The 17,097-nt window shown below is 45.6% G+C and overlaps 1 protein-coding gene across 7 annotated transcripts in view; it reads right to left on the bottom strand.

Annotated features, from left to right (window-relative positions):
• Positions 1-17,097, bottom strand: part of PXK (PX domain containing serine/threonine kinase like) — a 94,876-nt gene that overhangs the window by 33,473 nt on the left and 44,306 nt on the right. For all 7 annotated transcript variants that reach the window (XM_049776196.1, XM_049776197.1, XM_049776199.1 and 4 more), the window contains exons 4-7: positions 14,923-15,109; positions 4,609-4,686; positions 3,373-3,446; positions 2,149-2,223 (exon numbers count right to left, since the gene is read on the bottom strand). In XM_049776196.1, the coding sequence (XP_049632153.1) occupies positions 2,149-2,223; positions 3,373-3,446; positions 4,609-4,686; positions 14,923-15,061 (366 nt within the window). In that variant the 5' untranslated portion in view covers positions 15,062-15,109. The remainder of the gene's footprint in view (positions 1-2,148; positions 2,224-3,372; positions 3,447-4,608; positions 4,687-14,922; positions 15,110-17,097) is intronic.

The following is a 17,097-nucleotide window of genomic DNA, read 5'->3' as shown; positions in this document are numbered from 1 at the left end:
AGCATGCACTGAGCCCACGGAGCTCTCTCCAACCCTACCACTAGGGGGAATATCCGCACGGAGAGCCCTAGGCCAAGCCCCACTACACAGGACCCCACGATGGGTGTGCAATTTCTTTCCCTTATGGAGTTCTCTCTTCTGCCTCATTGCTCACATTTTGTAAGTAAAACGACCTCACTATTCGCCAGCTCCTGAAATGCCACTCGGTGGGAACAGACAAGAAATCTAACAGAAGTGGGCCAGGAACTGGGATTTTTGCTTCCAAGAACACGACCTGCCTCAACCTGAGGATTAAAGTCCCCCAAAATTGAAGGGGAGGGAGGGAGAGGGGGGAGAAGGGAAAGAGAGGGAGGGGGGAGGGAGGAGGGAAGTGTCTGAGTGACACCTAGCAATGCTCTGGATCTATTCCAGGCACAGTGCTCAGGTTAAATCCGGCAGTGCTCCAGGGAACAACAGTGATGGGGATTAAACGTGGGTCGTCTTCTCTAGCCCTGGGAGCCATCCCTGGTCCCAGCCGGCAAGACTACTGCTGAAATACACCACTCCAAGCCTCCCCAAGCACACCACCCATCATTACCTTTGGCTTGCTGGGAACTGGAACGAGTTGTTTTATATTTTTGGTTTTGCTTTTCGGTATTTCCTGACTTCTCTGCTGTTAAGATGCACCATTTACTATTTTCTCTTTTTTAAAATCCATTAACAGAAATTTTTTAACTAGATGCTGACAGCCTGTGTCATAAAATTAATCAAACTCAAGGACTGGAGCATTTTTCTTGCCTACCTTTCACACCTCATTAGAAACTTGTTTTTGCTAGCTTGACAAGTCGGTCCATTTTTTATTTATTTATGTATTCATTCATTCATTCATTCATTCATTTTGCCACACCCAGCAGGGCTCATGCCTGCATGCAAAAATCTGCACTGTATTCTTGGCTCTGCACTCAGAAATCTCTCCTGGCAGGCTCGGGGGCCATATAGGATATCAGGGATCGAACCCAGATCTGTCCTGGGTTGGCTGCGTGCAAGGCAAACGCCTTACTACTATGCTATCACTCCAACCCAATATTCCATATTCCATAGCAAACTTGCCAACTCAGCTGGACTAGTCAGCAGAACTGTGCTGGGCTCCAGAATGACTTGGCCCAGGATTCTATATCCTCAAGCAGGCCACCATTAAAGAATATGAACACTCTCAATTTTGTCTTGATTCGTCTTGTCCTAAAGATATTCTGCATATATTTTGAAATATCTAGATGTGGTTCTTCCCACTGAAGGTGGCCTTGGTTTAGGATTATGCCTAAAAGGTAATGCCACACACTAGAGCAGGAAGTAGAATAGTAATCCAGACAGCAAAGGGGTTATTTTTGCTTATCTTCCATTCAGTTCATCTAAACCAGGGGTCTCAAACTCAATTTACCTGGGGCCCACAGGAGACAAAGTCGGGATGATCCTTGAGTGCAAAGTCATTAGTAATCCTTGAACATTGAGGGGTGTGACCCAAACAACTAAAACAAAACAAAACAAGATTCCTCTAGGGCAGGCCCACAAAATGTTGTATGGAGGGCCGCAAACAGCCCGAGAGTTTGAGACCCCTGAATTCTAAACCCACTCTAGTTCTGTCTTCTCAGGCCCAAAACATCTTTCAAGTCCATCCTCACTAAGAGGCTCAGAGAAGTGGCTACATTCTCACTCTGACAGTTGCTAGAACTAAAGGTGACATTTAAATGACCACATTTTCCTGAGCTGTGTAGATGCCATAATACCACTTTTGTTGTTGTTGTTGTTATTTTGTTTTTGGGCCACATCCAATAGTGTTCAGGGGTTACTACTGGTTCTACGCTCAGAAATCGCTCCTGGCAGGCTCAGGGGACCATTTGGGATGCCAGGAATTGAATCGGGGTCAGTCCTGGGTCAGTTCTGGGTCAGCCAAGTACAAGGCTATACTATCCTACCATTTCGGCCCCTAATGCCACTTAATATTGACCTGTGAGAGGGGCCCCACAATTTCAGTCTTAACTGAAGTCCACTGTGCCCTTTTATGCACTTGAACCTATAAAATACCTCTAGCTCTTTTGTCTACTATGGTCATCCACCAAAAAACCCTCGAGTGTGTGATCAGCACCGAGAATATAAAGAACTTGTACTTACCAAACAGGAAGGCAAAAGTTTGATTAGACACTGAAAATCCTTATCAGACAGATATTTGTCAGGGCCAAGGTCAGCCTGAAAACATGAAAAAAAAAAAATCAAGGTTGCTGTCTTAATCATCAATAGAAAAATCACTTATAATTACTTCTAAAAAAGCATTTAAAAGCTTTTCTTTTTACGCTCATTTGTCCAAATATGTAACTGTGAACCCAAAATGCAAAGAATTGAGTGTTGCCTCGAAGGATTCCAAGAAAAGCAGTATACAAATATATAAACACAAGATTCAGGGCCCAAGTGACAGTACAGTGGGAAGGGTGCATGCCTCGCACTTAGCCAACCCAAGTTCAATCCCTTGCAACACATATAGTATCCTGAGCCCTCCAGGAGAGAACCCTGACACAGAGCCCTGAGCACTGCTAGGTGTGGCAAACCAAAATACAATAACAAAACAAGCCCAAAAACCCACCAGGATTTAATTGTAATCTTATTTAATTCCATTTACCAAAAAGCTTATTAAAACTCCCAAAGTGGGGGCTGGAGAGGTGGCGTTAGAGGTAAGGTGTGTGCCTTGCCAGCGCTACTGCAGTTCGATCCCCTGGTGTCCCATATGGTTCCCCCAAGCCAGGGGCAATTTCTGAGCGCTTAGCCAGGAGTAACCCCTGAGCATCAAATGGGTGTGCCCCCCCCCAAAAAAAAAAAACTTAAAAAAAAAAAGAAATCTTAGGGGCCGGAGAGATAGCATGGAAGTAAGGTGTTTGCCTTTTATGCAGAAGGTCATCGGTTTGAATCCCAGCGTCCCATAAGGTCCCCCGAGCCTGCCAGGAGCAATTTCTGAGCATAGAGCCAGAAGTAACCCCTGAGCGATGTTGGGTGTGACCCAAAAACCAAAAAAAAAAACAACACCTCCCAAAGTGACAGATTAAATAAACTAAGACTCAAATATTTTATTTAAAACAAACTGTAAATCTGCACAAATTTCAGAAGTCCATTTAAGCTACTCTGTCCAAATGTTTATCAGTTGATCAAATATAACCACCCTGACATAATCAAATGCTGACACAAAGTGACTTAAAAAGAACTCCCCTTTGATATGGAAATGAAGAGGCATTTGTAAAATCTCTCAGAAGCAAAAATAATTCTCTTGCCAATATCTGCTTTCACAAACATATCTAAAGTTCCTGCCATGAAACTAAAGCAAAATAAAAAGTAAACAAATTAGTTTACCCAGCTTAACACTAGCCGTTCCTTTGGCTGATTTTTAATCTTCATTAAGAAATATTTCTTCCTTATCCTCCAACCTGCCATAAAAAAAAACACACAACAGAGATATCAGGCTGGAGAGTAGAAGTAGGACGTCAGGATGCTGTCTTTACAAGTGATCAACCAGGGCTCATTCCTCAGCACTTTTTTTTTGTTTTGTTTTGTTTTTGTTTTGGGGTCACACCTGGCAGCACCCAGGGGTTACTCCTGGCTCTACGCTCAGAAATCGCCCCTGGCAGGCACAGGAGACCATATGAGATGCCAGGATTCGAACCACCAACCTTCTGCATGAAAGGCAAAAGCCTTACCTCCATGCTATCTCTCTGGCCGCATCCTCAGCACTTTTGGCAGGGGACATTGCTAGGACTGCACCCACCCCCAAAAAAGGAACAAAAAGGCCGGGCGGTGGCGCTGGAGGTAAGGTGCCTGCCTTGCCTGCGCTAGCCTAGGACGGACCACGGTTAGATCCCCCGGCGTCCCATATGGTCCCCCAAGAAGCCAGGAGCAACTTCTGAGCACATAGCCAGGAGTAACCCCTGAGCGTCACAGGGTGTGGCCCAAAAACCAAAAAACAAAAACAAAAAAGGAACAAACAAAAAAAGTAAATGTGGTTTAGCTAAAACATTCTTATATTAATTGATATGTTTCATTGACTAATGAAAAATTCCAGTTTGGAGGGATAGGAATGTAGTTCAGGAATAGAGTATATACTTTGCATGAGACCCTAAGTTTGACCCCCAGGACCAAAATTAATAAGCACAATTAAAAGTCTGGCATGTGACCCATAGAAAGATAGTCACCAATTGGGACCAGAGAGAGAGCATGGAGGTAAGGCATTTGTCTTGCATGCAGAAGGTCAATGGTTTGAATCCTGGCATCCCATATGGTCCCCTGAGCCTGCCAGGAGCGATTTCTGAGCATAGAGCCAGGAGTAACCTCTGAGCATTGCCGGGTGTGACTCCCCCCTACAAAAAAACGAAGCAAAAATGAAGGATTCTGTGGATCACAACTGTTTCAATAAAATAAAATTTAAAAAATTGTATTTCATAATACAAGTGGCTTGATAAAAACAAAGTTAAAAAAATGGAAGAAAAAGAAAGAAAAATCTCCTTTACTTTCATATAATTCTGGTAAGAAAGCACAGTGCATTATCTAGTTCTGTGACCTTGGCTAAATAGAACAGGCATGCCAGCTTCTTACCTATGTCTTTCAATGGTTCCACAACTTCCCACTTGGGTTCGGACCGGAAGAACATGGAAACGTGCTGTAAGGCAATCTCTGCAAAGACATTTTAGAAACTCATTTTCCAGACATATCAGTTAGATAACATATGCTTAATATAGTCTCGTAAATATTACCCTTCTAGACTATGACCTTAGAAAAGTTAATGACGGGGCCTGGAAGGTGGCGCTAGCGGTAAGGTGTCTGCCTTGCAAGCGCTAGCGTAGGACGGACCGCAGGACGGACTGCGGTTCGATCCCCCAGCGTCCCATATGGTCCCCCGAAGCCAGGGGTGATTTCTGAGCGCATAGCCAGGGGTAACCCCTAAGCGTCAAACGGGTGTGGCCCAAAAACAAAAAACAAAAAGAAAAGTTAATGACACAAACATGAAAGAGCGAGCACAGGGGCGGGAGAGATAGCATGGAGGTAGGGCATTTGCCTTGCATGCAGGATAGTGGTTCGAATCCCGGCATCCCATAGGGTCCCCTCTCATGTTTTTATCCTCATACTTACACATAATTCCATATCCTAGTCAAGATTAATAGTCTTAGTGGCTGGAGAGGTAGCATGAAAGTAAGGCGTTTGCCTTGCATGCAGAAGGACAGTGGTTCAAATCCCAACATCCTATATAGTCCCAGGAGCCTGCCAGGAGTGATTTCTGAGCGTAGAGCCAAGAGTAACCCCTGAGCACTACCGGGTGTGACCCAAAAACCAAAAAAAAAAAAAAAAAGCGAGCACAGATAAAATGCCATAAAGAAGTCTAGATTGGATCCTGGGACAATAAAAAAAAAAAGACATCAGTGGGAAAAACCAGATAGTGGGCAGGATGCTTGGCTTGCATGCGGTCAACTGGGGTTCCATTCCCTAGTACCCCATATGGTCCCCCAAGCTCTTCCAGGAGTACAGAGCCATGAGTAAGCCCTGAGCACTATCAGGTGTGACCAAAAAACAACAAACAAAACAAAACAAAACAAAAAACCATAGAAATAAATAGTAATGCAGCAAAGTCAATTTCTCAGTTTCGATGAATGTGTTGTGGTCATATAAGATGTTAACATTAGATTCGGGCACAGCAGGTAGGGAGCTTGCCTTGCATGCAGCCAACCCAGGCTCAATGCCCAACATCCTATAGTACTCTATAGGTGTCAGTGTCAGGTATGATTCCTAAGCACAGAGCCAGGAGTAAATCCTGAGCCCTGACAGTTGTGGCCCCAAAACAACAACATATACAAACAAACAAACAAAGAAAAATGTTAACATTAGGAGAAATTGGGTGAGGGATTCATTATAGATTAATTTTTCTGTAACGCTCCATCTGATTCAGATCAAAAGTTCGTTTTTTGTTTTTCAAAAGTTTGTTTTATGGGCCCGGAGAGATAGCACAGCAGTGTTTGCCTTGCAAGCAGCCGATCCAGGACCAAAGGTGGTTGGTTTGAATCCCAGTGTCCCATATGATCCCCCGTGCCTGCCAGGAGCTATTTCTGAGCAGACAGCCAGGAGTAACCCCTGAGCAATGCCAGGTGTGGTCCAAAAACCAAAAAAAAAAAAAAAAAAAATCGCTAGTGGGGGCTGGCGAGGTGGCGCTAGAGGTAAGGTGTCTGCCTTGCAAGCACTAGCCAAGGAAGGACCGTGGTTTGATCTCCCGGCGTCCCATATGGTCCCCCCAAGCCAGGGGCAATTTCTGAGCGCTTAGCCAGCAGTAACCCCTGAGCGTCAAACGAGTGTGGCCCGAAAAACCAAAAAAAAAAAAAAATCGCTAGCGTTGTGATATATGTATAAAAATGTACACACAATGAAAAATATAGCTTACAGAAACCAAAAAACTATCTACCAGACCAGAACTCAAGTATAAAACTTAAGATGTACTCTAATCTGGCATAAGAGAAAAAGAGGTTTGAGAAGATGGTCTAAGGTCAGCTTGAAATAGCATTTAGGGCCCGGAGAGATAGCACAGCGGTGTTTGCTTTGCAAGCAGCCGATCCAGGACCAAAGGTGGTTGGTTCGAATCCCGGTGTCCCATAGGGTCCCCCATGCCTGCCAGGAGCTATTTCTGAGCAGACAGCCAGGAGTAACCCCTGAGCACTGCCGGGTGTGACTCAAAAACCAAAAAAAAAAAAAAAGAAAGAGCATTTAAAGTTGCTCCTAGTGACACTTATCTACATTTCTCATTAAATGAAAGCTCTGACAAGTGATTTGTATTAAACATATATTAGAAATAAAAGATGTTATGTCAGAAAGAAGTATTCGTAAAGAAAAGTTGTATTGTGGGAAGTGACCTTGTGCCTGTTTTTGAGAAAACATATCTGTCCTTTTTGTGCTCATTCATCATGAAATGTTTCCTCCTCTTAAGAAGACAATGAGAAGAGGAAGTTCTTTCACATTCACAGTATAAGAAATTACCAGAATAACTATGGTTTAGTGTTTCCTGCAAAAAATAACATCTGGGCAGGAGAGATAGCTTTGGACTGGAGCCTGGTTTCAATCTCTAGTACCACATGTGGCCCCAGGAATGACCACCACAGTCCCCCAGAAGTACCTGTCCCCTCTTTCTCGAACAGCTGGGTGCTATCCAAAGACCCAAAACAAACCCCAAAGCCCCTGCCATTGCTTTTTTTCCCCTTGAGGCAGTAAATGAAGCTACATTAGCTCCCCGAAAGCAAACAAACAGCAAGCCTGCAAATCCATTGTGGAATTCACCTCGCCTGTCATTAATTACATTCCAGGCAGGCTGGTGAGAGGCAGGAATCTGGCAGAAATGTTCTCCATATGTCAAAATGACCTAGTCTGAAATTATCATGTCAAAAGCTTGGCAAACACTATGGGTTTGATATATTTTGTAGTTAATTTGGAGTCAGGAGACTCAAAAACTCTAAAAGACTGTTCAGTGGTGCAATATGCAAACTGTCCATCCACCTCCATAGGAAAAGTAGCATGAGAAGATTGAACACAAAACTGACTTAATTTAAATTTTTTTCTGTTTTTCTTTTTCTTTTTTTGTTTTTGAGCCACACCCGGTGACACTCAGGGGTTACTCCTGGCTATGAACTCAGGAAACACTCCTGGCTTTGGGGACCATATGGGGCACTGGGGGATAAATCGCATTCTGTCTTAGGCTAGAGTGGGCAAGGCAAACGCCCTACTACTTGCACCACTGCTCCAGGCCCTGAATTTAAACTTCTTTTAATGACTCTTATGGGACATTGGAGGGTTTCGGTGTGGCATAACAGAGTTTCATTATACACACTAGAAACACTTCTACATTCATGGGTTTGTTTGTTTGTTTGGCTATTGGCTCAGGGATAACTTCTGGCTCTGCACTCAGAGATCGCTCTGGCAGGCTCGGGTGAACCACATGGGCAGCTGGGAACCAAACCAGAAATGCTCTGCCACTGTGCTATCACTCCAGCCCCTTAAAATAACTTAAACATAAGCCTAAAAGATTATTTCAAATGGGAATCACAAGATCTTTGAATAAGACCGTGAGAAATCTTTTTGAAGTCTAACTTTCATTATTTTGGGGTTTTAGGCCACATCAAGCAATGTTAGGGGTTATTCCTGCTCTGCATTCAGCATTTACTCCTGGTGGTGTCCAAGAAACAATATGGGATGCTGGGAATTGAACCCAGGTCAACAATATGCAAGGCAAGCATCCTACTGACCGTACTATCTCTCCAGCCTTCGAGAAATTGGTTTCTAAAAGGCTCCACTGCCATTCTCGGATACTGTGCTGCAAAGATTCAAAACTAACAGTGACGTAAAATTCCTCACAATTTGTTATTCATCAGTGTTTGCTGTATGGTATCATGTACCGTGGCACCATGGTACCATGTATATGTATCCTGTTCTAGGATGAGTAGATAAACTATGAGCCAATGACACAAGTTGGGTTTGCTACTGAAATTGAGGTCTGGGAACGAGGGTAGGGACAATAGCACAGCGACAGGGCATTTGCCTTGCATGTGGCCAACCCAAGATGGACCCAGGTTCAATTCCCAGCATCCCATATGGTCCCACCTAGGCTGCCAGGAGCGATTTCTGAGCAGAGAGCCAGGAGTAAGCCCTGAGTGCCATTGGGTGTGGCCCAAACACCAAGGAAAAAAGAAGCAGACATTATCTTTCCATTGAGCCATAAGTTACTATCAAATAAATCACATACATGCCTACCATATTCCCCTCATTAGCTCCTCCCTCCCAGACTCAAGCAAGATACTTTTTTTTTTTTTTTTTTTTTGGTTTTGGGGCCACACCCAGTGACGCTCAGGGGTTACTCCTGGCTATGCGCTCAGAAGTTGCTCCTGGCTTGGGGGACCATATGGGACGCCGGGGGATCGAACCGGGGTCCGTCCTAGGCTAGCGCAGGCAAGGCAGGCACCTTACCTCTAGCGCCACCGCCCGGCCCCTCAAGCAAGATACTTTAATCCTAAACCTGGGCCAGAGTAACATCAGGTAGATTGCTTGCTTGCACACGGCCAACCTGGCTCAAGTCTCAGCATCTCATGGTCTCTCAAGACCAAACAGGCGTGATGCCTCACACAGAACAAGGAGTAAATCCTGAGCATGGTGGGATGTAGCCCACAAACCAAAAAATAAACTGACAATGAAAATAATAAGCCTCTAGTCCTCGGTGTGGAAGGAAGCCTTTGTGTTGCTCACCTCGTGAAGGCCCCTCTTTCCTCTCCTACTTCCTCTGTATTCTCCTGATGTTGCATTTGCCCCTTTCCTATGATGTCCACCTAAGGGCTGGCCTATATTTCAATCATTCCTCCGACACACTGTAAACACTGGTTAGAAAAAAAAAAACAGGGGGCTGGAACAATAGCACATCAGTAGGGCATTTGTCTTGCATGTGGCCAACCTGGGACGAACCCGGGCGCCGAGCCTGCCAGGAGTGATTTCTGAGAGTAGAACCAGGACTAACCCCTGAGTGCTGCTGGGTGTAGCCCCCAAACAAACAGACAAAAACAAAAAAGCTTTTTTGGACTAGCGCAAGTTGCTTGTCAGGGGCTTCCCTTGGCAGTGACTAGCAGACTACGTGGACTAGGTATCAAAGCACATACTCCAGCCTTCGAAGTTATCTCCCTGCCCCGGAAGGAAGGCTGCATCTTAATTTCAGTAGCAGCTCTGGACTTGCAGAAATATTCCTCTCTCCTAGAGCAGTGGCCCTGCCTCAGCCTTGCTACCGTCTGCTCACCATTCAGCTCCCTGTCACTTCCTCTGCGAAGCCTTCCTCCGTTTCCCAACCAGGGTCTTCTGTGCCCTCACCCTGACCCCAACCCTCAAAGCACTGCTTTGAGCTAGCCTGACCAGCCGTCACCTGTCCATCTCTCTACAGAAGTAGCTTGGGGGGCACAGGGGGAGCTACCTCTCCCTCGCCATTATATTTGTAGCCTCTGGCACACAGTAGGCCTTCAACAAGTAAGAGTTTAGTGGACACGGACACTCTCGATCCCCTGGGGACATGAGTCTGTGAAAAGGAAGCCTGGAAGCCATGGGACCTCTTGCTTTGGCACTGACTCAGATATCCGTGGGTCAAACTGCAAGCTCAGGAAATGTGGATGAGAAGCCCCAAGATGCAGAATAAAGTCTTTGGGTCCTTCCTGTGCTTTCCACAGAGCTCAGCCTTTTCAGCTGAGAACTTAACTACTGCTTCAGAGCTCCTAGAGCCTTGTCTTCTGATATGGTTCCAGGCAATAAACGAGGTCCCTTCCCGGCCAACACAGGCTTGACAGGCTTTGATCCCCAAGCCGTCCAGTAGGTGGAGATGCAGAGGCCCACTCGAGGGACCAGGCTTGCCATGGGTTCTCCCAATTAACCTGCTCTGAACAGCTTTCCCATACACTTTCTTTTCTTTTTCCCTCCCTTCCTCTCTCCTTCCTTCCTTCCTTCCTTCCTTCCTTCCTTCCTTCCTTCCTTCCTTCCTTCCTTCCTTCCTTCCTTCCTTCCTTCCTTCCTTCCTTCCTTCCTTCCTTCCTTCCTACTTTATTTATTTATTTGTTTGTTGGTTGGTTGGTTTGTTGGTTGGTTGGTTCTTGGGCCTCACCCAGCGGTGCTCAGGGGTTTGAACCCCAGAACCAAGCACCACTGGGAGCAATTCCCTGGGCTTTGTGTGGGAATGTCTGTAGCCTCAAACAAACAAACAAACAAACAAACAAACCCTCAGAGAAGCATAAGTTTTGGGGTTAAAGATGCAGCTAGAAGTTCAGCAGACAAGCACTTGCCTTACGAATGGGAGTCTCTGGGTTTGATATCCTACACTTAAAAAAAAACAGAAGTGTTTTTTTTGTTTGTTTGTTTGTTTTTTACTGTCCTTGACGTCCCTTGAGGACGCATGAATCTTGATTCTAGCTTTGTCAGCTTTGTCAGCTACCTATTTTCTCCTTATTTTTCAGAGTCTGGACCTATAAAACTAGAAGGGGGAGGAGAAGAGGGTGAAACTCCTTGCAGTCTTTAGACCCTGGGGACTGACTTGAATAGGCAGATAAATAGTAAAGGGAGGGAAAGGAAGGAGGGAGGGAGGAAGGAATGAACAAAGGAAGGAAGGAACAAGCCAGAGAGATAGCACAGTGGTAGGGCATTTGCCTTGCAAGAAGCCAATCCAGGTTCAAATCCTGGCATCCCATATGGTCCCCCATGCATGCTAGGAGCAATTGTGGAGCAAGTAGCCAGGAGTAACCCCTGAGCGCTGCTGGATGTGACCCAAAAATAGAGTGGGGGGGAGAGGGAGGGAGAAAGGGATGGAGGGAGAGAAGGAAGGAAGGAAGGAAGGAAGGAAGGAAGGAAGGAAGGAAGGAAGGAAGGAAGGAAGGAAGGAAGGAAGGAAGGAAGGAAGGAAGGAAGGAAGGAAGGAAGGAAGGAAGGAAGGAAGGAAGGAAGACAGCAGAAATGCCAGAACAAGGCCCCAGGAGGAGAGGAGGCAGCTGAGGGTTCCCAGTGACCAGAGTGTCCCTCCAACAAGGAACCCCAAATTCAGTCAGAGCATCAGGCAGGTAAAGTGCTGAGGGTTGCTGGGCTGCAGCCGGAGACCACAAAACATGTAGAGACATCCTTGCAGCCAAGGGGTTCTGCTGAGAGAAATGCCAGTGGAGTGCCCCTGGGCTAGACTGTGGATTTAGGGATGTCTGGGCCAGGCCGCCTGGCTTTCGGGGATCAGCTTAGTCAAGCTGGCTTGGAGGCAGCAGCCCGGGCTTCCTGTTTCCAAGACTGCCTGGAGTGAGTCGGCGGAGGGATCAGGCAAGTTCTGACATTTCGTCCAGGGTGGGGGAAATAAGTCAGCAAAGACTCCCCAAGAATATCCATCTGTCTGCCCTCTCCGGTTTCACTCAAGAGTGGTGGGCGGGCCTCTGTACCTTTGGCTTCCGGGGAGAGTCTGGCCGGAGCTTTCTGCGCTCCTGTCTGCAGGGGATAAGATGCAAGAGCAGGAATAAAAGCAACACAAGGGGGTGGAGAGATAATACAGTGAATAAGGCGCTGACTTTGCACACGGCTGACCCAGGTTCAATTCCCAGTACCCCATTGGGTTCTCCAAGACCTGCCCAGGAGAAGGCCTGAGTCAGATGAGCACAGAGCGCTGCCAAGTGTGGATCCCAAACAAAATAAAACAAAAGTTTGTTCACAAAGAACAAGTGATGGGGACAGAATGAGAGCACAGCTGTTAACGTGTTTTGTTTTGTTTTGGGGGGGTTTTGGGGGTTTGGGTCACACCCGGCAGCACTCACAGGTTCCTCCTGGCTCTATGCTCCAGAAATAGCTCCTGGCAGGCTCAGGGGACCATACGGGATTTGAACGACCGTCCTCTGCATGCATGGCAAATGCCTTACCTTCATGCTATCTTCCTGGCCCCAGGCTCCTGCATTTCTAACAACTCCCAATGATGACAGTGGTGTTGGTCAGAAGAGGACACAGCGGTAGGGGCGATCGAGTGGTGGACAGTCTAGCCAGCAAGGTGCTTGCTTTGACCAGGCCAACCTGGGGTTGAGCACCAGCACCACATATGGTCCCGGAGCATGACCAGGAATGACCCCTGAGCACAGAGCCAGAAGCAAGCCCTGAATGCCACTGGATGGGGCCCAAAGATAAAAAGCAAGCAAACAAACAAACAAAACATCGGAAAAGATGGGCAGCAAAACCCAGAACGGAGGATTTTCAAACTTGGCCTCATAATGAAATCTAATGGGGAACTTTAAAAATGCTAAGCCTCGCTCACCCATTTATTTCCTTATTTTTCCTTTTCTTCTTTCCTTCTTTCTTTTTCTTTCTCTTTCTCTCTTCATTCCTTCCTTCCCTCCTTCTCTCTCTCCCCTTCCTTCCTTCCTATTTTTTTTTTGAGGTCACACCCAGCAGCGTTCAGGGGTTACTCCTGGCTCTGCACTCAGAAATTGCTTCTGGCAGGTACAGAGAACCATATGGGATGCAAGGATTCGAACCACCTTCCGTTCTGTGTCGGCTACATGCAAGGCAAACGCCCTACCGCTGTGCTGTGTCTCCAGCCCCAGTCACCCACTGTTTCTGATTTAACTGGATACCATGCTGAAAGGCTGAGTACCTGACAAGTAGACCTCTCTTTCCGTCTCTAAAACACAAATGAAAGTGCCTTCTAATTACTTAAAAGGTAATGTTTTCAGAACTCACAGAGTAACATGCAAACAATTCATTCTCTTAGCAAGGAAACTGGTTAACTGATAAAATTCAAAGTCTTCTGCAGAAACACACTAAGCACAGTTTAGCTCTCAGAGCAACCGAGTTGAATTCTAGTCCCTGATTCAATTCTGCAACTATTTCTCTAGGTCTCTGCTGGGTCCCTGGAAAACCACTGCATTGCAGACTGTAGTAAATATTTAACCACTCTCTCTGCTGACACCAAGCTTCTAGCTTAGCGTGTAACTGGCACAGGAAGGGAAGCTACTTTCACCCAAGTTCCCAATGGCTGCTATGATCTAGGAAAGGAAGTTAGTAAGATAACCACTGTGGGCTGTGTGTGCCCAGAGTGGTTCTAAGGGAGGGTCACAGACGCATGGTTGTGTGTTGGTGGTGGTGTTTTACTTTGGGGCCACACCCAGCAGTGCTCAGGGCTCACTCCTGGCTCTGTGTTCAGGGCTCACTCTTGGTTGTCTTTGGGGAACCATATGTGATGATGGGGATCAAACTTGCATTGGTTGTATACAAGGCTACCTGCTGTACTATCTCTCTAGCACTCGTGTCTGTGTCTAAAATAATTCCTAGAGAACCAAGACATACTATGAGGTATAAACATAAAAACACAGCCATTAGCTTTGAACGTGGCTCAAGGGGAGGGTAACAAGCTTGCAGGTGAGATGCCCAAATTCAATCTCTGGAAAACCCAGCATTACTGAGTATATCCCTGCTCCCCAAACCCAAGCACCACCATTACCACCACCATCATAATATAGCTAAATACAAATCATGTTGAGATGGCTATATAGCTAACTATGTATGATGTGCTCTCTTTTTTGTCAAAGAAGATAAAAAAGAAAAGACTGTAAGTATATACACACAAAAGCTCCCATCCATATTTTTTCTGTGTAGATATTATGAGCATGTTAGAGTCTTTCTCCTCTCTTTTTAATTATATCTTGAATCACACCTCAAAATAGGGGCTATTTCCAGCTCTTTGTTCAAGGGTAACTCCACACATGATTGGTGGATCATGTGATGCCAGGAATAGAATTGAGTCACAAATGTCTAAACCTGGGATGGAACAATAGTACAGTGGTAGGGCATTTATCTTGAACCTGGCCAACCCATGACGAACCAGTTCAATCCCTGGCATCCCCAAGCCTGCCAGGAGTAATTTCTGAGAGCAGAGCCAGGAGTAATCCCTGAGTGCCGTCAGGTGTAGCCCGAAAACCAAAACCAACCAACCAAACGAAAAAACCAAATGCCTAAACCTATACTCTATCTCTGGCCCCAGAAGTATTACTTTGGTGGGGAAGGGAGGTTTTGGGTGAAATCCAGTGATGCTCAGGGCTTACACTTGGCTCTACATTCAAGAATCACTCCTGGCAGTGCTCAGGGGGACCACATGGGATGCCGAGGATCAAATCTGGGTCAGCTGCACGGAAAGCAAGATATCACCCACTATTATATTGCTCTGGCCCCAGAAGTATTACTTCCTTGTATAACCACACACAATTACATATTCGTAAGTGAATAATGCTCTATAGCAAGAGCATACATCTCTCTTCTGGAAGCAGAGCTTCTCGCTCAGACATCACCTCCAGGAAAAAACAGAGCCCTCCTGCCTCGTGACCACAGCACAGAGATCCCCTTGCTTACCAGTGTAGTTTGCGGAATAGTTGTTGGGATCTAAAAACTTCTTAACCAGCTCACAATTAGACAAGATGTGATTTGTGGTGATGACGTTGAGATAGTTCTGAAGGCCCTTCTGCCTCTCAGCTATGAATTCACGATCCATGTTACCAATCAGTTTTTTGGGAGGAAGAGGTAGGCTTAGGCCTGCAATCTATTTAGAGAGAAAAAAATAAAAAGCTATTGGATTCATGCCATTTCCAAATAAGATATAACATAGAATCCCAAATCACTCGGTGTTTTGATGGTGCCAGGGATCACAATTTGAGACTCACTTATATGTGCGGCCCACGTTCTGCCTTGAGTCACATCCCAACCTAACCACAGTATTTTGGGCCGGAGATAGCATGGAGGTAGGGATGCCGGGGATGGAACCCGAGTCCATCCCAGGTCGTCTGCATGCAAGGCAAATATGCCTTACTGTGGTGCTAAATCCCTTCAGTCCCTTTATTCTTTTTCATTGTAATTTAATTTAGCATGGTAAAATAGAAAATGGCTAAAATAAAAGTTTGTTTTCTATAAGCTGTTTGTAGAGAACCTGGAAAGTTCAGAACAGTATAAAGTACCAAGAAAAAATAAAATAGAACAGAATTCATAATCCTACCACTTTGGTCACCATCCTTGTGAACATTTTTGGCATGTTTCCCTTCCATCTTTTTTTTGACACAGATTATGTAATGATGCTATGCTGTACATATAATTTTATATCCCGGAGTGTTTTTATGTAGGCATTTTTTTCCTATTAGCCTCAGTCTTTGCTTATGTGTATTATATTTCCCCTTCTTCAGCAAGAACTCGTTTATCTATCAGAGGGTAATCAGACACTGAAAATCATAGTCATCGTTTTATTTGGTGGTTTTCGAGCCCTTCTAGGTCGGTTTTGTGAAGACTGCTTTTTGAAATTATTCTGTTGGCAAAAAGCTGTATGTTCTTTTTTCTGTTTGTTTACTTGGATCTAGAAAAGCCACCCACTGAAATGATGTCTGGCTATATCCTGCCCAACATAAGCCAACATCAATACGTGTGGATCTTTGCATTTGAAATAAGACGTGCACAGAAAGTACCCACTTTATTTTATTTTATTTTTTTTTTTATTTTTTTTTTTTTTGTGGTTTTTGGGTCACACCCGGCAATGCTCAGGGGTTTTTCCTGGCTCTGTGCTCAGAAATTGCTCCTGGCATGCACGGGGGACCATATGGGACGCCGGGATTCGAACCGATGACCTTCTGCATGAAAGGTAAATGCCTTACCTCCATGCTATCTCTCCGGCCCCTATTTATTTTTTTGAAAGTGCCCGTTTTAAAGGGAAAATTATACTGAAGCAAAAATAAGTTTCCATTAAAAAGTCCATAACTCAACAATTACAGAGATTCAACCTTAATATCCTAATCAAGAACAAATGGTAACTAAACCCTTCTTCCCACTCCAGACACCCCTATTCTTGAAGGCAGTTTCAATTTCAGAAACATCTCTACCACAATTCTTCTTTTTGTTTTGTTTTTTTGGGGGGTCACACCCAGCAGCACTCAGTGGTTACTCCTAGCTCTACACTTGGAAATCACTCCTGGAAGGCTCGGGGAACCATATGGGATGCCAAGATTTGAACCACCAACCTCCTGCATGCAAGGCAAATGCTTTACCTCCATGTTATCTCTCTGGCCCCACTACCACGATTCTTTTTTGGTTTTTGGGCCACACCCGGTAACGCTCAGGAGTTACTCCTGGCTATACGCTCAGAAGTCGCTTCTGGCTTGGGGGACCATTTGGGATGCCGGGGGGGGGGGGGGGGGGATTGAACCGCGGGTCGTCCTAGGCTAGCGCTGGCAAGGCATGCACCTTACCTCTAGTGCCACCACGCCGGCCCCAATACTACAATTCTTAATTTGTCTCTGGTTGAAGAATACTGTGAAAGATCACTCCCCCTCCTTGAGAACTGGCAAATAAATGTTCACTTGGACATAAGATAAAAACAGGTAGTAGAATGCAAATGCCCAAATGTTCATAAAAAAAAAAAATCGGGGCCGGGCGGTGGTGCTAAAGGTAAGGTGCCTGCCTTGCCTGCGCTAGCCTTGGACGGACCGCGGTTCGATCCCCCGGTGTCCCATATGGTCCCCCAAGCCAGGAGCAACTTCTGAGCACATA

This window comes from Suncus etruscus, chromosome 7 (genome assembly GCF_024139225.1).
Source record: "Suncus etruscus isolate mSunEtr1 chromosome 7, mSunEtr1.pri.cur, whole genome shotgun sequence".
Lineage (NCBI taxonomy): Eukaryota > Metazoa > Chordata > Mammalia > Eulipotyphla > Soricidae > Suncus > Suncus etruscus.
This window is presented reverse-complemented; position numbering and strand designations above follow the sequence as displayed.